The sequence below is a fragment of the Magallana gigas genome, chromosome 4 (genome assembly GCF_963853765.1).
Source record: "Magallana gigas chromosome 4, xbMagGiga1.1, whole genome shotgun sequence".
Lineage (NCBI taxonomy): Eukaryota > Metazoa > Mollusca > Bivalvia > Ostreida > Ostreidae > Magallana > Magallana gigas.
The window spans coordinates 6,118,744-6,145,269 of NC_088856.1; the positions used below are offsets into that span (position 1 = coordinate 6,118,744).

Sequence of the window (26,526 nt, forward strand, 5' to 3'; positions counted from 1 at the left end):
CGTATATTACTTTATGTGGTAGTTGATAATAGATACAGTGTATTAATGTCGTTGTTCATCGTTTACGCAATTGAATTATTAAAGACTTTTAACCAATTGGGAATTCTCAAACCGGTCATCCGGTTTACATTCTTAATGACCATTTATGGTTAAACGTTAGGGGAATTTCGTGTATGATTGGTTTATAATTGAAGGACGTGATTATTTCAGTGTAGCGATTGATAGAAAAGTGTCTGTAATTCACACCAAAACTCATAAAACCATGTTGTTCATCTTCATACTCCAAACAGACACACATATTGATAAATGTAAGGAAACTGTAACATTATTAATGCATATGAACTGACACATCTTGGGAAATGGGAAATCAAGTACATGTACCGTTGCTAAAAAATAAAGAAGTATTTTTTTTTTACCTAATGGACACGTCTCATTGAAACTGTATATGCAGTATTGCCCTTTGGGCCATTCAGTGGATGTCGCATTGCCTTCTTTATTTTCGAAGTAGGTCGGCGTTTTCACACAGAAATTCATCTGTAGGGCGCGGTAATGGTAGGGCCCTAGGATGTTCGGCTCGATGACGTCATTCAGTAGTTGGGGGTTCTGCATGTTCCATTCCTGCTGTTGTGAGGACTCGGGGAGGGTTAGGTTGACGTAAGATGTTGACCAACCTTTAGCCTCGGTCTCAGGACAGCCGAACATTGACGTGGGTAGCGCATAGGTCCCACCGGGCCACAGACTTCTCTCGTAATCTGTAAAGACAAATCATACAAGGTTTAATGTTTATTTTGAATTTTGTAACTTCGAAACTTAAAATGATGTCCGCATGTTTCTCTTCACAGAAAAACATTGCTATCCTTACGATGTCTGCAGTCTTAACACTGCACAAACACTTATAAATTCTTCTAGTCCAAAGAATAGCAAATTCATTTGACTTGAAATAATGTTAGACTTCACCTTTAATTTTTAAAAAGACAGTTTTGTATAATCAAGTTTGTAAAGTTTCCATTACGTCTCAAGCGTTTTATTTATTACGTCAAATTGACTCATTTACTTTTCTTGATTTTCATGTTGGAAAAACATTTTTATTTTGGTAAAAATAGCTCATTATTGCTTAGAGAAACCGCCGAATGTCGGTGGTATTTTGCCCTAATAATATTGTTATTTAATTTACAGTGTTAGTAATGTCGGAGATACCGTTATGGGACGACTTTTTTGGAAAATGGCAACAAAATTCGTGTATGATTTTGGTATAATTTGAAAACACAACTATTCAACATACACGTCATGTTTATAACAACATGAGTTGTTAGACATCGTACTTTGATAGCATAACCTTGAATATTCAATGGGATTTTTTTTGTAGTTGTGTAGTTAACACTTAAAAAAACTATCTTATTCAAAGTTATGTTTGCAAAATACAATGTCTAACAACTAACATTCTTTCAAAATTCTTAATAATCTTTAGTTAATTCTTAATAAACGAAACCAAATTACATGTATGATACCTTTACATTTGTAAATGTTACAAATGGTAAGGTATCATCAATTTTGTTTCGTATATTAGGAAACTCTAATAAAACATGAAATGATTCAACTATATCAAATCTGTGTTGTCTTTAGACATGCTTCTATTTGGCAAACTTACTAATCAGATAACTAACATTTGCGGGTGAAAGAAGTTTCTGTGGTCAGGTTTATTTGATTCAGGCAGTCAAGGTATTGTAACATGTGAATGTTAACTCATCGATCTAGTGTCTTCATTATTAAAGAGCTCATGATTAGTTTTGATTATATGTATTTTCCCCTTACAACCTGATAATTAGTACCTAGTGTGGTGTTTTCTCTCTTAGCCAAGATTTGATATATAGAAAAAACACGTAAAATTCAGGTATATCTGGCTAAATGGCAATGGGATGCAGGTAAATAACAATCTTTAAATCAAATCCATTTACATATTACTGATCGCAAACACATTAAATGTGAATTGAGACGATAGCATGCTGATCACCCAGGTGCAAAATTCAAAATGTTGGCCAGGTGAAAATTGAGAATTTCATAATGTTGGCTAAATGGGAATAAACCCCTTAAAAGCTACTTATTCGTTTAAGCAACGATTCAATGCAAAATTTACATCATCATTATTAAAAACAGCCACTGAAAGGAAAGTGAAAGGAGTGCCACTGGAATTGGAGCTTTCATTAATTTTCCTTATCAATTATTTATAAATGTTTAATGTGTCAGGTTTGAGATATTTTGTGTCTTTAAAATGCTACAAATAATACTCGAAATTATTCTAATTTCATTTTATTTGAGATTGAATAAATTTCTCTGAATTTGTGTATCTATGATTTCAGGGAAATTATCAATTGTAATCATAATCTAAAACTGTCTTGGTTATTTGCCAATCAATAGAACACATACATGCATACGTTTTGGGAAGTTGACGATCGAAACTTCACAAGGGATTACCTGTAGATAAGTGTTAGTTAATTACAGAATACCCGAGATTTCTCCCTGATTAACCAAACGATCGTTAAATATTCATTAGAGAGCCAAGTTTATGAGCTTTGATGTCACATTCTTGTGACAATTATTTTCCCAATATTATCGAGGATTCCCGTAGCACTTTTTCTAGATTCAATTTACAAGTTAATCCTAATCATAAAGCACTCAAGATAAAAAACACGCATATTCAGTGCAATAAATATGCTTGCCCTTTTTACTTTGAGATGGCTTGAAGATGACATACAAATTTGCTCTGGGCGTACTATTGTGTAATAAGTATATTGTGGATCTAGTTATAACGTCAAAGGAATTGTTCTTGAGCGGGTTTGAAACCAGTACGATACCCATCCAAAAACACCACCAATCTGCAGTGTAGATGAACGATATTAAGGTCTTCCGTTTCCAACGGAAGACCTTATTGTTTTCGTACTGTTTTCTTATTAAGGTCTTCCGTTTCCATTGGAAGACCTTATAGTTTTCGTACGATTTCTTCTTCTTATTATTTTTTTCCACAAATTTTGTGCACGCGATTTCTCGAAAACTATTCGACCGAAAGTCTCTTACACATACCTTAAAAACTATCAATATTTTGTAATGCGGGGGAATTTTATATCTTTAGATACACTACAATTGAAGTTTAATATAAAAACAAACTACGTAACTTTTTTAGGAATCAAGTAGGCTATAATATCTGATATGAGAAAGTGTAATATATACAGAGATGTATGTTTAGATAAACCTTTTATTACGATAAATATCCAGATTTTTGTCACGACAAGAAAAGGATCAAAAGCTATGTATGATGTATCAAATAGATCAGAAGTCAAGCCAGGTGCACTGGAAAAGTGGGGGGGGGGAATCTTTGAAATTACTGACTTACAATGGAAAAAGATAAATTTATCCAATTTTTTACTACCAATAGTGCTAAGTTACAATGGCTACAATATCGCATCAAACATAATATTTTAACAACAAATAGTATTATGTTTAAAATTGGGAAAGTTGATTCAAAATTATGTAATCTATGTCATAGTGAAGAGGAAACAATTTGCCACCTAATGTGGAATTGCCCAACTGTACAGCAGCTTCTTAATAACTTCATAAACTTTTGTCAAATAAAGAATATAGATATTGAACTGAATCAAGATACTTTCATGTTTGGAGAATACAAAACTAAAGAAAATATTAGACAGAGCAATGTTATAATTATGCTAGTTAAGCAATACATATACAGAAGCAGATGCTTTAAAAGTAACTTATCAGTCCTTTTGTAATGCATTATAGAAGCAAAGTTATTGATCGTAACAATATCAGTTTGCAAAACTCATTGCCACACCCATTGAGGACGTAATTAGATATTTTAGAGGACTACAATCTTAAATCTTTAATGTGCTGTATGTGAAAAAGCAAAACTCTTTGTTAAGCATCTGAAAGGATATTGACAATCGTATACATTATCTGAAAGGGAGGGGTTGAGTGGAAATTCTGAAATTTCATTGATATTTAATGGTATCGTATAAAAAATTGAACGGAAGACCTACTCGTTACTCGTAACGAGATCGTATCTAGTTTGTCTTATTGCATTCCAATCTGGGATTATTGAATCAGAGGTAATTAAAGGAAAAAGTAACGATAAAAATATACTTTTACATGTACGTTTAATAAATGCATTGAATGCTTACTTTTGGATGTCATATCTATATTTCTAAATAACTACTAGACTTTGACCCGTGCGTGCACGGGTTGACATTGCATATCGGACATATACGAAATAGGTACATCGACACACCTTATTATTGACATTTACATAACAAAGCTATAGGCCTACAATAATGCTATTAATTTCACTACACTTTCCTTAATTTGAATAATCTAACTGTGTCTCGGGAAAGGCCCTCACCACAGCTAGTTATAATGCATCCCTTATACCCGTAATGTAGCAGAAAATTGCAGAATCGCTCCGGAACGATTTTGGAGAAAATTAATGAAGTTGCCTTGAAAATGATAGTCAAATTCATCACAACAAACCTTTTTGAGACTGCAAATACCTTTCAACTAAAAATTTTAATCCAGAGAATGTAAGAATCCAACACCTTTTCACCAACGTGCACGTATTTTCGTTGTAAAACTGGGTCCGTAGGACATTATTCATTTTTACGATAAAACATATTCTATCTTCACTCTCCTAACAAATATAATGTTACTTTTTTGCATGTAATCAACTATTTTTGTCATCACGAAGACAAAAGTAAGAACTTAGTTGAAAAGTATATTTGTTATTTTATACTTTCTCTCATAAGAAATCATTAAAATAAATATACATGTATATGAACAGAATATATAGCAAAAGTCCAATGAAAATTTACCCGTATCTGTATTATCATTTCTGAGTTTATTCATGCAGATGTGATATTATGGAAACAAACAAAAGATCCCGTTAGCGTGAATGTATTGCGCAAGCGCAAGATTGTAAAATTCAAAAAATACAGGTGATTTCCGGGATTTTTTGAGGAATTTTCGCTGATTATTAATAAGCGAAGCTTTACTGAGAAAAAATAAAAACAAATTGGTAATCTTCAAGTACCAATGATGTTTAAAATATATAAAACAAAAGACAGTATTCTTCCGATTTCTCGGTATTAAAGACTAAAAATTCGAGTCTATTATTTTAATATAGTAGTATAGAAATAACATGTTAAAATGGCTGTTCAATACAGTTTTTATATCCCTTCTTAAGAACATATATAATGGCTTTACAGCGACGATACACATATATTGGTATGAATATATATATAAGCATATATATATATATATATATATATATATATATATATATATATATATATATATATATATATATATATATAGACTTATTACCCTTTTCAGTTGCATGGGTAAATTATTTACATCCATATTATCCAAACGATTAAACACATATGCCGATCAACAAAATATTTTGAATGAGAATCAAGTTGGTTTCAGTCCAAATTATTCTACTATAGATAATATATTTACTTTACATTCTTTGATTGAATTATCTTTGTTGTTAAATAATAAAATGTATTGTGCATTTTTAGATTTTAATGCTGCTTTTGACAATGTATGAAGAGAAGGACTATGGCAGAAGCTTATACAAATGGTATTACTGGAAAATGCTTTGATGTAATAGTTAAGATGTATTCTGAGTGTAAGTCGTGAATTGCTGTAAATAATAATTTTCTGAATATTTGCCATGCAGAATAGGAGTGCGTCAAGGGGAAAAGTTATCGCCATTTTGTTTGCTTTATTTCTAAATGATGTAGAATCCTTTTTTGATAACATCTAACAATATAGTTGTTTCTACAATATCATGTGTAATTAAACATGAGCTTGGGTTATTGTTAAGATAGTTGATTATTTTGTATGCTGATGATACAATTTTACTCTTAGAAACACCTGAAGATCTTCAAAACCAATTTAACACTTTCCCACTTTATTGTAAAATATGGAAACTTGAAGTTAATATTGAAAAAACAAAAATAGTTATTTTTACAAAGGGACGGATGAAAAATAATGTTTTTTATTACAATGGTGAAGAAGTTGAGATTGTTAAAAACTTTAAATATCTTGGAGTTATATTTTCATTATCAGGTTCCTTAAGCTTTATTCAGGCAAATTAATATGCAACTGAAAGAGCTACTAAAGCTATGTATGGGATTCTAAAAAAGGTAATCAACTGCATCTTTCTTCAGACGATCAGTTGCATATGTTAGATAAGATCGTAGTTCTTATACTGTTATATGGCTGTGAGGTATAGGGTTATAGTAATGTTGATATAATAGAAAGAATACATGTTAAATTTTGTAAGTTACTCTTTTATCTTAAGTCTTCTACTCCAAATTACATGATAGATGGATAATTAGGGAGAGTACCATTAATTGTACATATCAAGACAAGAATTATTGCATATTGGTTAAAAATAATTCATGGAAAACAGTCAAAATATTGTTACATAATGTATTGTTTACTTTATGCTAAATATGTAAATAGTAAAGAATCCAAATGGCGAAAGAACTTGAAATTAATTTTAGAAGACGGTGGTGGGAATAGTAATTTTTGGATGAATAACCAAGTAGTTAATCATGATTGGCTAATCAAAAGCTTAAAACAAAAGCTAACAGATCAGTTTCAACAAAACTGGGAATCAATCTCCAATAATTCTTCAAAAGGTGTTATGTATAAGTTGTTTACTAATTTAGACTTTAGATGCCAACTGTATGTTAATTGTAATTTAAATAATTATATGAAACAAGTTTTAGCTAGATTTCAAACTTTAAACAATAAATTACCTATTGAAACTGGTAGATGGAATGACATAGAAAGAAGTCACAGGTTATGTTATTTATGTAAAAGAGACATTGGAGATGAATTTCACTATATTTTGTGTTGCACTGTGTTGAAAAACGAAGAGAAAAGTGTATACCAAAATTTTATCTATTTAGACCACATATTGTTAAGTTTAACGAGCTTTTTCCTCAAACAATGTGAGCTTATTAAGCAAGTTATGTAAATTTATAAGTATTGTTAACGAGAAGGCTAAACCTCCTGGTTTTTAATTCCAATTATCTTAATAAAAAAAATGTACATTTATACTTCATATATATTTTTTACAGAACCATTATAATTGTTTATTTTGTTTCTCTACGCATAAAGTATAAATTGTGTATATGTTATTCTCTATGTTGAAAATAACAACAAAGAGATAAAATAAACTGTTAAACTGTTGAATGCTTATTATTGGATGTCGTCGTCGGTCCTAGAGCACACCAAGCGGTACAGACAAATCATCATCCGGCGCTAACGCGCGGTATTCAATTTGTCTGCATCACTTGGTGTGTTGACATCGAAAATAAGCATTCAATGCTTATATCAACATGTATATGATCTGGATTATTATACATTAAAAAACTTGTATTAAGTGTATATCATGCCAAATAAAAAATTAGAAGATATTTTGATTTCATGTATATGATAGATTTCTTTCATATTTCCATTTCAATGGGTGCAAAAGCTGCTGAAATTTCCAGTAAAGGACTATATATGGTTTGAGCCTAAAATGGCCCCCTAAAATGAACATTGTCATTTTACTGTAATTCTTCGTTTTATTTGTACAAATATACATTTGAAGTTTTTTCATAATTTTCATTTTGATTTTAGTACCCGCAATTTAAAAATATGACATCATAAAGTTTACCTTTTCCCGCCATTTTCTCATTTTTAGCATAAAACGGCTTTTTTAAAGGTAGTTTTTCTTTAAGGAAATATTGAGCGACTGCTTGAACAAACAAAATATTTTCACCAAAGATGTATCTATCCAATACTTATAAGTGACAAAAAGTTCGTTCTTGTTCAAAGAGTCGCTCTATATTTCCCATTCGAAAAAAGATAAGAAAAATGTCTATTTTTGATTGATTTTGATTAAATTATAAAAATAGCGTCACTTCTGACGTCATATACTGTCAGTGAGTGCATATAAATCAAATAAATAGGTGAAAAACATATTTCATGTCAACTCTTTTATAAAATAACACAACCAATTAATGTACCTGAATCATTTTAAAAATAGCGAATTTTGGGGGCCAAATTTGACTAATATCATATATATGTTTATTTGCTAAATACGATAAGTGAGCGATTATGTTTGAAAACAATTTTCTACGATATTTTATTTTTTGGCAAATTAAGCAATAAAATCTGTTTGTTTGTGCATAAATGCCTAAAAAGTTGTTTACCTGTGAATTTCTAATTCTATGTGTATTATTATGTTTAATGTACCTAAAGCATTTCATAAATAGCTTACATGGTACATCAATTGCGAATGTGGCCATTCCAGTTGTAAAGGTCATGGTTAGTTAACTGCATTATACAGGCTGGCACGTTTATTATTGCCATGGACAATTGCATCAACAGGACTGAGAACCTAGTATGTGTAAGCGTTTAAGCCTGACCGTGTTATGAATTAGCAAGGGAAATTGTTTGAACAAACTTTATTAGGACTTGTATCTATAAGTGGTGATCTGTATTTGATGCATATAGCGGTATCCTTTGTGTCACATTTCTTACCAGTACAAGTCACGGACTTATAAAACTAAAAAACACGCTTTTCCGTTTAGTTTGCCAATGTAACAATTTATATGAATTCACAAATTATGCATACCGATGTCGTCTCCATATGATAATGATGTGAAACTGATGTGTAAGTCATCAAAATAAATAGAGAGGGCATAAGAATGTTAATGACATTAGTGAAACTGTTTGAAACATTTGTACGATATTGATAAACAGTGTCATAATATTTTGCTACACCTAGTTATGAACTCATTTATCTTTAGAATAATATCTATGTACTACGGTTCACAGTCACTTATCTTTGTTTCTGCTATGGCCGCTTTTCTCTGGCCCATATGCATTCTCTATAAACTATCTATGAATTTGTTCTATCTTTTTACAAATCAAATATTCCATTTTATCAGTAACATTTCTACAGAGCTTTGAAAATGGTTCGATTTCTCTTCCCATCTTCCTTTGTTATTTTTTTTTCCAGACAGTTATCGTGACAAATGACAACTTTCTATTTAATGCAAATAAAGATATGAATATACATGTGTTCATGCAAAATATTAATTCATTATCAAAATATCGAATCATTGAAATGTCGGGAAAGATTAAGTTTTCTTTAAATAGCCTGTCGAACAATACTACAACATGTTAGCATTAGTAGTATGTCTCTTGATCTGTCTTTTGCATCAAAATCAGCATATCGATTTCAACGCCTATGGACCAACGTATCTCTTATTTTCTTACAATAAAACTTTCCCTTTATTTGAATACAAATAGAAAATAGAAACCTTTGTTACATACATCATTTTAATTTCATTATATCAAAACCGACTCTCTATAGAATCGGACTTAAACACATACATGTGTATTTAAACAACTGAATGCTTGTTTCTCAACAAAAAAATAGTATAATGTCTCGGACACCGACTACGACGGACGCCTGATTTTAAATAATAAATTCAAATTACAATAACGTACTTAGTTACGAAATATACATGGTTCTACAGCGAGCTACATCGTATTCAGTATATCAAATGTAAAAAAAAGTATCCACATTGACATCATTTCTAATTTTCCCAAACTAATAGAAACCATTCTATATTTAGAGGTCGCGTCATCAAGCTAACACTTGTGAGGATCACATGACCTGGTGTACACATTGAATAGAAACTGTGGAATCATTTAACTTTGTGAGCCAATTTTCGTGAATTGTGTAATTTTAGCTTATTCGCGAGGGTGTAATTTTGTGGATGCGTCGGTTTTCAGTTTAAGAAGAAAAACTAAACTTTTTATGAATACTTTTCGTCGAGGATGTTAACTTGTGGATGAGGACTAATCACGAATACCACGAAAATGGAGCCACCGCGAATTCTAATGATTTCACAGTATATAAAAATACATGAACATGTAGTTGTAATTTCCTCTGAATATAATTACTGTGTTTTCATGAAATCTCATTATATTAAATTATAAGAAGTAAATGTAAAAATCACAGAGATTATTAATCAAGTAATAAATGGAGTGTTAAAATTTATATTTTCAAAATAAACATTAAAAAAATAAGTGGTGCGTTTACTATCTAAAATCAACAAAAAAACCGGTGCTGCAATAGATAATGACTTCTAGTTTTGCCATTGTAAGTAACTTTCTTTCTCTCTTTGACGAGAAGATCGCGTTATTTATCTTGGTCTCGGGTCTTGCTACCTGTATGAACGATCAACTAATGACCGTCGTCACGCTGGGCTCTTGAATTGTGTTCGCATCAATTCATCTCAAGATATCTTGGCTCGAAATAAAGATCTGAACATTTTCATTCCAGGAGATGTTATCATTGCGATATGTTTTAGAAACTGTAACTGCCCTAAGGTTGAACTTACATTATTTTTGAATGAATTTATACATTGTTTGCAAAACTTTGTCAAAAATTTAAGAACAGGACATGAGGAAAATTGTATTATAAGTTATCAATTATACAGTTATATAATGAACTCAGCCTTAAAAGTTTACATTGTATTCAGGTAAGGCGCTTCCTTTTTATTCCTGTATTCAAACCAATGAGACCTACGCAGTTTGCTATAACTGCTTCATTGAAGTACATATTCACAGTAACACCCAGCTATTATTTAACACACATATGAATAGTTTAGTTTATATTCATGCTCTATGTACTTGCATAATACACACATATAACTTAAATCACAACACTCAAACCGTCGTATAACTACATCATTAATGTTGCGACAGGTGCGCGTCACGAAGTACTTACCGTTCTGACAGAAGAACCCATAGTACTTAGGTGGACAATCACACTGACAAGTCGTCCGAACAAGTCGTCCCCCGTTCTGACATTCCACAAACGGACACACTGAAATGAATTTGTTCGTTATTACTACATGTCATCATTAATAAAAATTACATTAATTTGTATACAGTTTTGTATATATTTTCTAAAGTTTCAAATGTTCGAGTAATACAGGATAAATAAATATTGGCAGAATAAAATAAAAATTGTGGGGGTTCATGTTTTTAAATTTCTGTTTTCATATTGCACAATGAAATGTTTTTCTATACATAATGAAAAAAAAACTGCATTGTTTGTTACTAAAAAAGATTGAAGAGTCTACCTGGTTGTTCCTCATCCGATACGATGTAACAATCTCCGATATGAAAGAGTTCCAAAATAAAAAGGACTGGTAACCACATGCTCCCGGCGACTCTGGCTGTAAAGTCTAAACTAGCGACGAAGCAGGGTATAAACGGCTCGTCCCGTACAATCTATTGATTTTTCAAGTTACTGTTCCATTACATGTTAAAATTATCTAGAAGAGCACCCTTGGTAAATTATATTTCATAATGAGTAACATTATATGGAAATACCAAACAGGAGGAAGAAAATAATTTATTTTTATATTGTGCCCACAGTTGACCCCCATCTCCATAACAAGCTACTGTTCTGTATATGTCTGTGTGAAATTGTACAGGAAAACGACACTCAGTTCTTCATCTATTAATGTAAGTCATCAATATGAATCAAAGTGTGTATGTACATACACACGTAATCAGGATAATGACCCCTTGTTAACATCAGAAGGTAATATTCAGATTTAAAAAATGGCTTTTTAACACAAAGAAGTAAAAAAGAATAAAAACTGTGGTGAACATACTTAATAAGAACAGTATTATAGTGTATTTATAATTGGTCTTTACCAAAACTCGTTCAGAACCACTTTCAACTATACTATAAATTGCAGATTGTAATTGTGTAATTTTTTTATTTCATTATTATCTTACATGTATCTACCAATGAACTTGATCATTTTAAAATATAGCCGTATGCAAAATATCAAAGATATTTTCTGATAACAATTAAGAAATATATTTTCATTTATTTGTACGTCATACGACGTCATTAATGGACTGAGCAGCAGACATTGCAAATTTAACCTTTCTTCATTTATTGACTTTGTATAGCATAATTAAAATTAAATTCGTTCCATTTAAAAGGTTTTTAAACACCGTGGAACAAATAAATTAAAAACGACATTTTATACTGGTTCTGCTGCCATATTGGTTCATTTTTTATGTCTTATATACAAGAACATGGTAAACAATATAAAATAATCTAGAACACAAGCAGTTAATACAGAGTTGCTCTTTAGGAATACGCCACTATTGTCATATTCTTTCTGCTTTGTTTGGTTTTCTTTAGATTGACCAAAAAATTTGCAAAAAAAAAATAAATGCCAAACTAAATTACAAAAAACCACCCCCCCCCCACATTATTTATCAAAAGAATTGATTTTCTCTTCTTGTGTAACTTACAAGACATCCTTTTATCTTATGGACGCTGCCCTTTTCTGAACAACCTTATATGCTTTATTCACCCATTTGTCAATCGAAGAAAACGCAGTGAAGCAACACGAAAATCTAGATTAATGACTGGCGTGGTACCTTTGCCCGATCAATCAATGTTAACATTAGTAACTCGCATTCTACTCAGTCGGTCCATTTTTTGGTTACAAAACAAAGTCGTGGGAGGCAACGGGAAGGTCAGAACAAGGTGATAAATGTAGATGCTAGTTTAGGTTTCATCATTGAAATATTCATATGGTATGTGTGTTAATTAATTTATTTATTTATTTATTTATTTATTTATTTATTTATTTATTTATTTATTTATTTATTTATTTATTTATTTATTTATTTATTTATTTAGACAAATGAGAATAAGAAACAAATCGCAAGAAATGATGACATAATAATATATCATTACTACCAAAAGATAAAATATAAAAAGTTAAAGTAATAATAGGACGTGAGTTTTATGGTAAAAATACTTATGATATCAATATTGGACAGTCCCTGTGTTTATATATATGTTGTTTTAATATCAAACAAATGTGTCTCAAAGGATTAAGTTGAATACAAGATTTGTTTTCATTTACGCATATGCTACATATATATATTTACATATTGAACATATACTCAAAACATTTTACATTGTGCATTTGTTAGCCAACATATATCACAGGGTTTCTATATGCCCGTGTCCATGTAAAAATAAAATCCTCAACTGAAAGACTCTCTCCTCTAGAGGGTGGACGTACTAGTATATATACAAAATATCATGAATTACGAAGGTATTCCGACTGCCTGCAGTATACATTAGGTGAAATACGTAATCTCTATTAAGAACTCTACGGTGATGAAAAAATATTTCCCTGTAGTTCTGATATTTATATTTATAGATAAGAATAGTAATATCACGAGTTTAATGCGAAAAATACGTAACTATAATCTGTTTCCAAGCTTAGATGAGTGCAAAATGCAATAAATCGCGAGGATAAGACGGACTACTATCCAAATTCTACCCGTGTTTTGGTCTTCAATATCAATACTTTTTCATAACATGCTTAAAGAAATATTCAGTTAAGGGGAAATTACATTTTCTCGACGACTTGCTGTGTTATCTTTAATTCACAAAGAAGGATAAAGTTCACCGCTAAATAATCAAAGAACATTTATAGTATTACTGGTAACAGATTAATTCCTTTTTTTCTATCCTTGTCGTCTTCAAAGGGTTATTTAAAACGATTTTTTTCACCGGCGAATATCCTTAAGATTCGTATAATAAAAACAACAGGCCCATGGGCCACATCGCTCACCTAAGCAACAATAACAAAATCGAATTCACGGAGTCATATACAAAATATATGGACAATGTGTTAGAACAGATTCTGTATTAAAAGGTTTTACTTTTTTTCCTCCAATATCCTTATGTTTAACATTGAGCCCCATTGTAATAGGATGATTTTATAGTGATTCCAAATAATGTGTATTGCAGATCTTAAGAAGAACTTTAAAATGAAACTTTGAGCCTGTTTGGGCAAGAAGAATTGCCCAAGGTCACACGTCTTAACAATTGAGATTCAACATTATATCAAAATGTTTGCATATAAGTTCATATACATATACCATATATTATTACATTTGATCTTTTTAGAATAAATGTTAAAATTCTCTCGATTAAAATTCGACCCTGTGACCCAACCCCATACAAAAAATCATGACATTGACAAACTAAAATCTACACTATCTGGGATTCCTTTCCAATTTGGGCCCCACTCTATATAATTGATGATAATGGTTTGAATAATTACGAATCCACAATCCACGCAATGTTTAGTTTTTTGAGAATATTTTTTAAAAATTTACTCGGTATATTCCTTTGTGATAAAAAAATAAAGTCGACCCCCTCTCTCGTGATCACGATTTGGACAAAGCTGAATCTACATTATCTGTGAATGCTTCCTTCCAAATTGTAGCCAAGAGTTGTTTTCATAAAAGAAGTCAAAATGTATAAAAGTTTACAGAGAGACGCCGGTCAAACAGTAATCAGACTATTTCACTTGAGCATTCAGCTAAAGTGGTAAGGATATGGGGCCTTAATTCAGAATGGTGAATCTAAAGTGGGCTTACATCGACAATGGCATACTTCATTTTCGTGCTTTAATCACTCTGTCTTAACTGTAATTTCAATTTTGAAATAAGATAAATAGAACCAATGGTACACTTTTCTGGCAATCGTATCTTCTCGGGACTTTCCGGCAACCTCGGAAGAAAACAACCCAATGTTGTTTTCCGAGTTTGACGGAAAGATCCAGGAAAGAAGTTAAGAAAAACTGTTTATCTAAAATAACTTTAGAAATATTTAACTGATCGCTTCCGTCTGAGCATTGAGAGCTAAACTATACCGTTACTGTTTGGCATTTATGTACATGTTAAACAACAAAACTCAAAAAGTTCGTAAAGTGTCTTTTATGCCCATACATTGATCTTAACAATTACCAATAAAGCTTATTCCATTAAAAGACTTAAAGCTTTCGTTCCACCTATGAACTGCAGCTTGTTAATTTTTTACCTTAAAAAACAATTAAATAGTCATTGACGAAATAATGTCATTTATTAATGACAGATCAAAAACTTGTACAAATAAACCACATCACAAACAGGGAGATTCCTGACAAAGTCTATACTTAAACTTATTAAAAATACTTATGTAACAGGTCTTTTAAGTAACAAAACGCATTGGCTTGGTACATTTGTTAAAAAAATCAAAATATATAGATTATATTTTTCATACTCTTTAATTCTTGTAATACACCATTGTTGAATGGCAATGAAACATATTAATAAGAAAACTTATTTTCAGCTCACATCGTAACCCTTCATCAAGTAAGTGATCCAGATAAAAGAAAATTACGTAAGGTCGAGACACAGTAAACGAAAGGGACCCGATTGTATATTTCTGTAATTTTCTTTTAATGGTGCTTCATAACAATAACTCGTTTGTTTTAAGTGTACCAGGTTTACTTGTAAGAAAACGGTGAAAAATTGTGTTTCGAACCGTCATTTTCAATAAAATATGAAGGAAACCGGCTATAAATTTCTAACTTTTTTCCTGGTTTTGACGAATGAAAAAACCTACAGTCTTTTTGAAAACGGCATATAGAATGTCCTTGGCCTCTTCTTTAAAATGATATGAAATTGAACATAGGTACTGGGGTCACTTTTTTAAAGGTTTCAAATGGAATGTCAAGTAACAGCATGTTAATGTAAAAGAAGTCAATATAATATCTTTATTCAGTTTCAATCATTCCAACAACAAATAAATGAAAATTTTCTATATATATCAAAATGAGTGTTTATAGAACGTTGATTTATTTGAAAACCTTTTCCCAATCACCATGAAGTTCAGCAAGAAGTCGTACATGTCTGCATGTTCGTGGACTTATAAGTATCTAACATTGAGAGAGTTATCTCCCCTAGCTGTTTGATGTCGTTAGGAATTTCCTCATCTTCTAAAGCGGTCTTTGGCGCAAGTTTTAAAGCCAGGTCTTTTATTTTCTAGAAGAAAGAAAAATGTTAATAGAAAAATCAGATTGACAAATATCATTGAGATGGAGCGGTTAAACTTGTTTGGTTTCAAATTTCTGTACGTATTTCTTTAAAGATTATCCAATTATGTTTTTTCAAAAAGAAACCTTAGGTTTAAGCATCTAAAAAATCAGACAAATATATCTGATGTATTGTACTGCAATTTTCAAATGTTTTAACATGGACAAATCAAATCCTAGATTCAGATTAATCAAGGGGTTAATGGACTTCAAAGTTATTTATACCCCCTCCACGATGTCCAGTGAGACCAGACTTGTGTCCAAACATCCATGGACGATGTCACGTTCGTGGAGGAACTTCATCGCCTCTGCCAGTCGCAGCACTACTAACTTCATCTCGTCGACGGTGAGGGGGTGGGTCTTCATACGGTCCGCCAGAGTCACAGCGAGGGGGGCGTGTTTCCCAATGATGAAGGAATCGTTGTCACAAACGTCCGCGTAATTATCTGCCGTCGCTAAAACAATACAGTAAAACACGGTAATGGCAACACTCTTAAAATGAATTTTCATATCCTGAGACTTTATTACATGTTGTAAACGGATACGCGGGCATGTCAAGGCTTCCCGATGGATTTTACAGCGATATATTTACATTCCACATATTTTTTGCTTGTAAAGTGTGTTGAAAGCTACGGCAGTTATAACACTGTAAAGCACACAGGGTACCAAAAGGTTAAAATGACGAGTTTTATTATGACGTCACAAACGTTGAACGCTGTTAACTGCAACGTCACAAGCAAAAATCAAAGTTCACGCTTGCAGCTGTTACTGTGGCTCTTCCATTAATATGAACTTACCCTTCGGATAAGATAGGAATTTTAAGGTATAAATCACATTTGCAGACAAGGCATGAAGTTAAAATAATGTAAATATAAGCATTTAAATCATGATTTTTCGAAGTGTACAGTCTCATAACTGCAGCGATGTTTGCATACAAATTTTCATAACACACTAACGCGCGTTACTCAATTTGTATGCACACACCACTGCATTTATGAGACTGTATACTTAAAAAAATCATGATTCAATGCTATAATGTAGAAAGTCACTTGTCTGTACTTCATACGATATGACGTCATAATTGATTTGACGTCACGATCTGCATTCCTGTAGATAGTTCTCAGGGAATGTATCTTAACGTTAAAAGTGAATTATATCAAACCAGTATAATACCGCATGTTTCCTTTACGTAGATGCTGTCGTTAATGCTAGACATAAGGAAGTCATTCATACATGTATTAAAAACCAGTATCAAATAATCGGCAGTTTTTAAGCTGCGTTTTAAGTAAAAGACTAAAAAAAACTAGTGGTTTGGAGACTCTCCCTGCTACGCGTAAACAAGTGAATGAAGATTTTAATGCATGTAAAACCAGCTTGGCGCAGGTGAAAGATCAACACAATTTTAGAATATTTTACGTAAAATTGGTAGAGAATATAAGTACCAATGTAAATCGTGCTTGGGAAACCTACGGATTTTCCCTAGTTTTTTGTAATATAGCATTGAATCATGATTTTTTGAAGTATACACTCTCATAACTGCAGCGGTGTGTGCATACAAATTGAGTAATGCGCGTTAGCGCGTTATGAAAATTTGTATGCACACACCGCTGCAGTTATGAGAGTGTATACTTCAAAAAATCATGATTTAATGCTTATATTTACATTTTTTTAACTTCTTGCCTTGTCTGCAAATGTGATTAATACCTTAAAATTCCTATCTTATCCTAAGGGTAAGTTAATATTAATGGAAGAGCCACAGTAACAGCCACAAGCGTGAACTTTGATTTTCGCTTGTGACGTTGCAGTTTACAGCGTTCAACGTTTGTGACGTCATAATAAAACTCGTCAATTTGACCTTTGACTACTTGTTGCATTTAGAGGCATTTAAACATCACGGAATTTAATGGAAAAACACAGTAGAATGTGAATATATCTCTTTTGATTAGTAAGAATGTGCATTATTTTGATGATTTTGTGGAATGTTTCAACATTATCTTCCATAAACGAAATATTTATTTCTTTCCCAAGCAAGAACTTCAAAGTATATGACTTAACAAAGGATTTTTCTTAAAAATATGTATGATTTAATGTCATCAATCACTTGCACCGATGCGATTTAAATAGATAATTTGCAATATTAGGATTCGCCCGTCACGTGAATACAAGGTACATATGACGTCACACAGATGCATCAAATACAATGTTTAACATTGGTGTCAATAACTGTAACAGAGATTTTAAAAAATCCTCCCGATCAAAGTATTTTTGCGATGATTAAATAATATCGGTTTCCAGTCGTATTTTAGCATCGGGACGCGGCTCGATACATCCACAGTTTATTCCAATTTTCAATAGAAGACCACAAAACATATACTTATCAAATTTTAAAATGATGATAGGGATACTATAGGTATTTTAAAAGAATTTTTTAATGTTTTTTCGTGTTTTTGTAAAAGAATTTTTAAAAACTTCACTATTAACAAATTGCAATTGAGAGAATTTTTTTGGTCAAATGATGGATATTTCCTTTGGACACCTAAAAAAATATAACACTTCTTAACATTGAAAAATTTTATTATTGCAATTTTTTAAACTATTTCCCCAAAACATAATTTTTCATACTTTCTTAATCTATTGACAAATCATTTGAAAAAGCTGCTTAATGTTATAAGAAAATGTATTTTAATAAATTTGACATAAAAAAATTGAATGAAAATAGTTCCAAATAAACACAAAAAATATTTTAAATTTTATTTGTTGTGAAAGCTCCTCAGGTAAGAGTTTTCCTTCCTAAGTCCCAAGGCCCAAACACCTTGGGTACTTTTCATTTCCTAAATATCATGTTGGAATAATAGATACACATATATATTCATTATAGGCCTATATAAGTGAATATATTCGCTTTAATGCAAAACTAGGTCAAATAAATAAAGGGGAAAATTAACTAATAGGATTTATGTATCCCAACCTGAGAGAAATTCAAAGCCACCCTCCCATCCCCTTAAGGTCGTAAGGAACATCTGTCGATATTAATGTGGATTTAAGTATATTGTAATTGAAATACCGGTTTAGAATTTTCTTTCACAGTATTCAACCAAAAAATACGTTTTATAAAATTTTAGACAGTTAAAAATTTTATAGTCCTCAACGGGATTCGAACTCATGACCTCCATATTTGTAGTGAACCCACAACCCCACTACACTACGCTGTCAGATGTCGATGATGGGAAAGAAACTACTATTTTAAGTACTATACTTGATTTTATTGTTTATTTCGATAAATAATACGACACAACGTGAAGGTGTCACATACCACATTACTTGTTAAGTAATGAATTTTCCAATTAAATTAAATCTATTCCTTTTACAAATTTTCAAAAGAGCGGTCCCCATATAATTCGCCTCAGTTTAAATCAGCCCGTACCGAATTGCATTCTTCCAGATTTACTTTTTTGCGTACTGCGTTATCAAAAAGTGGTGCATTGCTGCGTATAACGAATTACTTTTATAACGAAATGAATCTCTCGTCCCGGAGACTTTGTTATAAGCATGCTTTACTCTAATCAATAAAAATCTTGTTGTTGACCGTTTGATTCTGATGTTCACAACCAATAATGTTTTCTTTTGTAAATTTTGAACTTGAAAACATGAGAAAATTTAATCTAAATGTAATATTGAGTATTTTTAAAAGAGTATTTTTTTTTTAATTCACATGAACATTAAACTTTGATTTGGTCTAGCTTCTGTTTGTACAAAAGTTTCAAATATGCAGGTTATACGTATAAAGAGTGTTTTGGTTTCAAAATGTGGATTACTTCTGATTGCATACGCAGTTAATAAACTTACCTCGATTATTAGATGACTTGTTAGAAGAGAGCCTGGTTTCCACCTAAAAATAATACACAAAAATGACAGTTTATAATAATAATGCTAGTAAAATTCTTGCAACATACCAGTTTTTATATGTTTATCCGGAGAAGGGAGGGATAAATATTAAGCAAAATTTAATCTTTATTTTACAAGCACTGATCTTTTTTTTAAATAGCCAGCTCGCATTTTAACATCTATAACCTATGATGATTGAACCTGTTTCAATACTATACAGAAAACTGGGAAGTTTAAATGCACTGGGTTAGTTAATCATAGTCTGGTTAATTAAGATAATTAAAACATTTTATCTTATATATTTAAAAATGTAAAATACCGAAAGGACTGGACTACATTCTAAATTAAATAATATCCCCCCCCCCTATATTTACAAAATAAAATAACATTTAAGTTATCCCTATGACATGAATCTCGATGTATAATCTTATCCATGATTTACCTGATATCTGATTTTACCTTAATTAATGGTATATTATTCATAATTTATCAATACGCAATTTTTAATTTCCAAACTGACTTTATTCTTTTTAAAAAGCCTTATAAAATCATTAGTTTACTTTGAAAGATATACTGCACAAAATGTTAAGTACAACAAGGTTTATTTTTTGGCGCAAAAATATAAGAATCTGAATTCTATAATAGTTTACTGCCATGTACATTACACATCGATATTACTTTAGGAAACTGAAAGTTATTGTACAAGTTGACTCATGAAACCAGCATTTGAAATGTGCAAGATAGAATCACTTTAACCTGGAATTTCATATATAATTCAAGAATTGTTGGAATACAATACTCATTTCGATGTCAATGTTTTAATGATAGTAGAAAAATAAAAATACCTTAAAGACATAAGCTGTTTTGAATTGAACTCACCTTCTTTCTTACATTAGCAAATGTATATAGGAAGGGGTTAAGAGCGGAGTTTATTGGAAGAATGAAAACAGCAACCCAAGCATACACTTCTCCCGATATGACTTGGCCACTTATAGCGAGTAATCCTGCAAAAATAAACAAAGGAAAACAGGAATCTATTCTGATACACTAATAGCGTTGCTACTATCAGCACATGGACATAAAAGGTCATAATATTACCCATAATTCCAATAGGAAACCAGCATAGGAAGTCGGACAGGACCACAAGGAATAGGCCTCGTGCAATGGCCATGTCCTGATTTCTTCTGGTGGATTTCACACTAGAAGACGTTTGTGATATTTCCCTGTATATCAAACACTGTCCCAGAGCGATAGTCACAAACAGCAAAAAATTCAGAATAATGAATACCGCCGTAGAATATTCCCATCCAGCGGGCCGATCTCTCGTTAGGGGCAAGGCAAGGCACGCGACAGAGCGGGAGTAAAATTCTCCTTGGAAGTAACTTCCTGGGATCAAAGGAATAACAGCTAACCAAATGGTGATACTCCAGACAACTGATACACAAATCAGAGCCTTGCGTCTCGTGAATCTAAACTGGCCGAAAGGGAACTTGACTGCAATCAGGCGATCTAACGTTATAAGACACAACAAGAAGACGGAAGTTTCACTAGAGACAGTTGCGAGCATACCGGCTATTCTACAGGTAGTACTGCGTCTCCAGATTAAGTCGTTCCAAACATAGCGCCCTCGATAGTACTCGTCCGCCGAAGCTATGATAATCATGTAAACGCCCATTAGAAAATCAGATATACTCAGGTTGGTTATAAAGATGCCATGTCCCTTCTTCAGAGTGTCAGTGTCGAAAAATACCTTGAAGACGAAGACACCAAGGTTTCCTAACAAGGAGCTGAATCCAATGATCCACAGGAACGCAGATAACACGTCGTTTTTCATCAAGTCATCACATGACGAAAACTCGTCGGGATGGGGCAAGCATTCTTGGACTGACGAAGGCGTTAAACAACAAAATGCATACGAGTCCGTATATAGTTTTGTGAGCTTTGATAGTCCGAAAAATATTTTGGATGAAAACTGTTCAATTTTGTTTCTTCTCAAATCCAGAACAGTTAACTCAGACAGATTGTAAAATGCATAATCCGAAATAAAACGGATGTCATTTGCAGAAAGATTTAAATGGCTGACCCTGACAAGTCCTACCAATGTATCTTTTACAATGTTTTGCAAACCGGAATTCGTGATGACAATCCTCGGCAATTTGTGTAATCCTACAAAAGCCAGGTCTGATATTCTTGTTAAAAGTTTATTTCCTTCCAGGTTCAAAGTTTTCAAGGATTCTAATCCGGTAAATGCATATGGATATATATTTATTATTCTGTTATTCCTCAGATCTAGTTCTAAGAGATTCTTTTGATTAACAAAGGAATAGGATTTTAATGAATTCAGCCTGCAATTAGTAAGATTCAATATAACTAAATTAAGCATGTGTTCCAAACTTGGTAAATCATGACTGAAGTCATTTTCACTTAAGTTTAGAGTCCGAAGTTCTTTTGGAAGCTTAATTAGACTTGTGCTATTTATGTTTCTGCAAACGCCAGAGAGACCGTGACACTGACACTCCTTTGGGTACTCAATGTTACACAACAGTTCGTCGTCGTGGTACGGACAGTGGGGAACGGCATCACACAATTTACTTGGATCAAGGCAAATGGTACTATTCCTGCATCTATACAGACCTGGGCAGGATTCTAAAGGAAAATAAACATTTTGGCAAATTTGCAACAGAAACAACTCAATGTTCTAATGTTGTGAACACATCCTACCAAAATAAAATCTAATTCAGAAACTGTTGCTTGCAACTTCTTTATCCTAGTTGAAAAAAAAATCGATAACAAAATGACAGGAAATCAAATTGTTACATTTAAGGAAAATATCTTAATCAGAAAAGCGCACAACAAATTTGGGAGGTGATTTCTATATTTTCAAGCCAGATAACATCAAAATATTTTCAAACTATAAGAGTGGGTATCGTAACGTTTCATTACCACACAGTAGTTCATCAACACCATGTTTGCATTGCTTATGGCCATCGCATACTAATCTTGGAGGTAAACAAAAGCTATTTGGACATTTCAAGAATCCCGTCGGGCATTGATTGAACTCTGAAAAAAAGTAATGACAGTAAATTTAAAATTAAGTCATTGCTATTTCAGATTAAATATAAAAAATATGCATCATATATACCGCAATCGTCCAGATGAGACAGGTCTCTACATCCGGTGACATCACCATACACGTCATAATCAAGAATGCACCGCTGTGCTATCGGTACAATCTTTCCCGACCGGCAAAGAAAGTCATCACTAACAGCGTAAGTTTCTACAAAAATGTTTTTATAACATATTAAACATAATATAATAACATAAACAACATATTTAACTGATCAAATCAAAACAAATTTCCAATAGTATTCTTAGCTGGATCAAAATGTCTACCGTCAGAACAGATCAATGGTCCAACATCTAACTTGACGAATCTATCAACGCTCGTCGGGCGGATAGCAAAAATACTTCTGATTGGTAGAACGGAGTGGTCAGTAATCACACCGAAATCTTCTCGCACCTCCGTGAATCCAGCGCGGTACCATCCTCCAACAGTTGAATTGCAATTACATCTTAAATATAGATTCTAATCAAGTAACCAATCAATCAAAAACTATCTTATATTGAAATAATTCATAGGTACTATAACAGTTAGGAATTCAATTCTGCATTTCGATCAAGATGAACATAATATACAAGCTGTAAACAACCGTACCTTAACTTTCTATAAGCTATTTTTAATCTGACGATACTTTGTATCAAATACTTATTTTGCTACGCTGTAAAACCTAAATACAAGTTTGATAACACTGATATTAATTGTAACGTGATAGCAAATGTCATAAAAATGTAACATTTACATTTTCAACTGCCTTTGTCTGTGATAACAATACGAATCAATTTTGAACCCTGAAACCCAATAACTTCATTAAACATGAGTGACAAAAAATGGGCGTGTCTTATAGTATAATCAAAAACGGTATTGGCTGCGCCGCGTAGTAATACATAGCATGTGCTACATAAAATATAGTGGTTTTAGAGTAATGTTGTTTTTAAGTGTACAAAATGGAAATAATATAAATATAAGTAATAAGGAATCATTCTTTGAATATTATGAGGCGATCATTTCGCTCAGAGCATGGTCAAAATTGGATTTGTCCACGCCCCGACCGAAATTATCTGCTAACAATACTCAAAGAATGATTCCTTAAACCAGATATTCTTTAGCAAAATAGGTGTATCATTAATTACACTCTGGAATAGTTTTTTCTTCATGTGGGTTAGTGGGGACTTACTTCGCATCTGAATTATCTAATTGTAAAATTATTGTTTGTTCTTAAATATAGGCAGAAATAGTTAAGCCATAAGATAAACAAGAGGCCCAGGGGCCACATCGCTCACCTGAGCAACAATTGCCTTAATTCTTATCAAATTAGCATTACAGTATCAAAATATCTTGACAACTGAGTACAGTAGATCTTGCTAAAAAAAAATTGAAAATCTGCCAATTTTTATCCACCTCTTATTTTTTAGTAAAGCCCCTTTTGTTGTTGTACCTGTAAGAAGATTTTTCTCAATTCCTATAAACCCCCCCCCCCCTCCCCATTTCGTGGCCCCACTATTCTCTAGGGAATCATGGTTTCATCAAACTTAAATCTACCTTTAATCTCATAACCTGTGCTTTCACACTAAGTACTGTGTTTTGGACCGAAAACTTTCCCAGAATATTTTTAAGGATTGTAAAACTTGATCCCCCAATTGTGGCCTCACCCTACCCCCGGGGACCATGATTTGAACAAACTTGAATCAACACTTCCTGAGGATGCTTCCATTTTAATTTGAGCTTTTCTGGCCAAATAGTTTTTGAGAAGAAAATTTTTAAAGATTTTCTCTATATATTCCTATGTAAAACTTGATCCCCCAATTGTGGCCCCACCCTACCCCCGGGGACCATGATTCGAACAAATTTGAATCAACACTTCCTGAGGATGCTTCCATTTTAATTTGAGCTTTTCTGGCCTAATAGTTTTTAAGAAGAAGATTTTTAAAGATTTTATCTATATATTCCTATGTAAAACTTGATCCCCCAATTGTGGCCCCACCCTACCACCGGGGACCATGATTTGAACAAATTTGAATCAACACTTCCTGAGGATGCTTCCATTTTAATTTGAGCTTTTCTGGCCTAATAGTTTTTGAGAAGAAGATTTTTAAAGATATATTCCTATGTAAAACTTGATCCCCCAATTGTGGCCCCACCCTACCCCCGGGGACCATGATTTGAACAAACTTGAATCTACATTACATGAGGATGCTTCCACTCAAATTTGAGCTTTTCTGGCCTAATAGTTTTTGAGAAGAAAATTTTTAACGATTTTCTCTATATATTCCTATGTAAAACTTGATCCCCCAATTGTGGCCCCACCCTACCCCCGGGGACCATGATTTGAACAAATTTGAATCAACACTTCCTGAGGATGCTTCCATTTTAATTTGAATCTTTCTGGCCTGATAGTTTTTGAGAAGAAGATTTTTAACGATTTTCTCTATATATTCCTATGTAAAACTTGATCCCCCAATTGTGGCCCCACCCTACCCCCGGGGACCATGATTTGAACAAACATGAATCTACACTTCCTGAGGATGCTTCCATTTTAATTTGAATCTTTCTGGCCTGATAGTTTTTGAGGAGAAAATTTTTAAAGATTTTATCTATATATTCTTATGTAAAACTTGATCCCCCAATTGTGGCCCCACCCTACCCACGGGGACCATGATTTGAACAAACTTGAATCTACACTTCCTGAGGATGCTTCCATTTTAATTTGAGCTTTTCTGGCCAAATAGTTTTTGAAAAGAAGATTTTTAAAGATTTTCTCTATATCTTCCTATGTAAAACTTGATCCCCCAATTGTGGCCCCACCCTACCCACGGGGACCATGATTTGAACAAACATGAATCTACACTACATGAGGATGCTCCCATTTTAATTTGAATCTTTCTGGCCTGATAGTTTTTGAGAAGAAAATTTTTAAAGATTTTCTCTATATATTCCTATGTAAAACTTGATCCCCCAATTGTGGCCCCACCCTACCCCCGGGGACCATGATTTGAACAAAATTGAATCTACACTACCTGATGATGCCTCCACACAAGTTTAAGCTTTACCGGCCTAATAGTTTTTGAGAAGAAGGTTTTTGAAAAATACCAACAAATTTTCAATAATTCTCAATTATCTCCCCTTTAAAAAGGGCGTGGCCCTTCATTTGAACAAACTTGAATCCCCTTTACCTAGTGGTGCTTTGTGCCAAATTTGGTTGAAATCTGCCCAGTGGTTCTTGAGAAGAAGATGAAAATGTGAAAAGTTTACAACGACGACGACGACGACGACGGCGACGACGACAACGACAACGACGACAGACAACGGACAAATTGTGATCAGAAAAGCTCACTTGAGCCTTTGGCTCAGGTGAGCTAATAATAATTTAATCTTTAATTTTCTTGTAGTCGAGAAATATTCCTTTGGAACAAAATCGCCCCACTTTATTTCCATTGGTTAATACCAGAAGTGTTTGAT

The 26,526-nt window shown here is 32.6% G+C and overlaps 2 protein-coding genes across 2 annotated transcripts in view; both read right to left on the reverse strand.

Moving 5' to 3' along the window:
• LOC105319275 (uncharacterized) overlaps positions 1-11,468 on the reverse strand; it is a 53,267-nt gene extending 41,799 nt beyond the window's left edge. Inside the window, exons 1-3 of the mRNA XM_034450086.2 lie at positions 11,232-11,468; positions 10,874-10,972; positions 417-752 (exon numbers count right to left, since the gene is read on the reverse strand). Of these exons, the coding sequence (XP_034305977.2) occupies positions 417-752; positions 10,874-10,972; positions 11,232-11,310 (514 nt within the window). The 5' untranslated portion in view covers positions 11,311-11,468. The remainder of the gene's footprint in view (positions 1-416; positions 753-10,873; positions 10,973-11,231) is intronic.
• A 3,583-nt stretch (positions 11,469-15,051) lies between these two features.
• Positions 15,052-26,526, reverse strand: part of LOC105319276 (uncharacterized) — a 38,847-nt gene continuing 27,372 nt past the window's right edge. Inside the window, exons 25-32 of the mRNA XM_066081047.1 lie at positions 23,343-23,521; positions 23,092-23,226; positions 22,893-23,009; positions 21,048-22,595; positions 20,829-20,953; positions 19,911-19,953; positions 16,290-16,519; positions 15,052-16,014 (exon numbers count right to left, since the gene is read on the reverse strand). Of these exons, the coding sequence (XP_065937119.1) occupies positions 15,862-16,014; positions 16,290-16,519; positions 19,911-19,953; positions 20,829-20,953; positions 21,048-22,595; positions 22,893-23,009; positions 23,092-23,226; positions 23,343-23,521 (2,530 nt within the window). The 3' untranslated portion in view covers positions 15,052-15,861. The remainder of the gene's footprint in view (positions 16,015-16,289; positions 16,520-19,910; positions 19,954-20,828; positions 20,954-21,047; positions 22,596-22,892; positions 23,010-23,091; positions 23,227-23,342; positions 23,522-26,526) is intronic.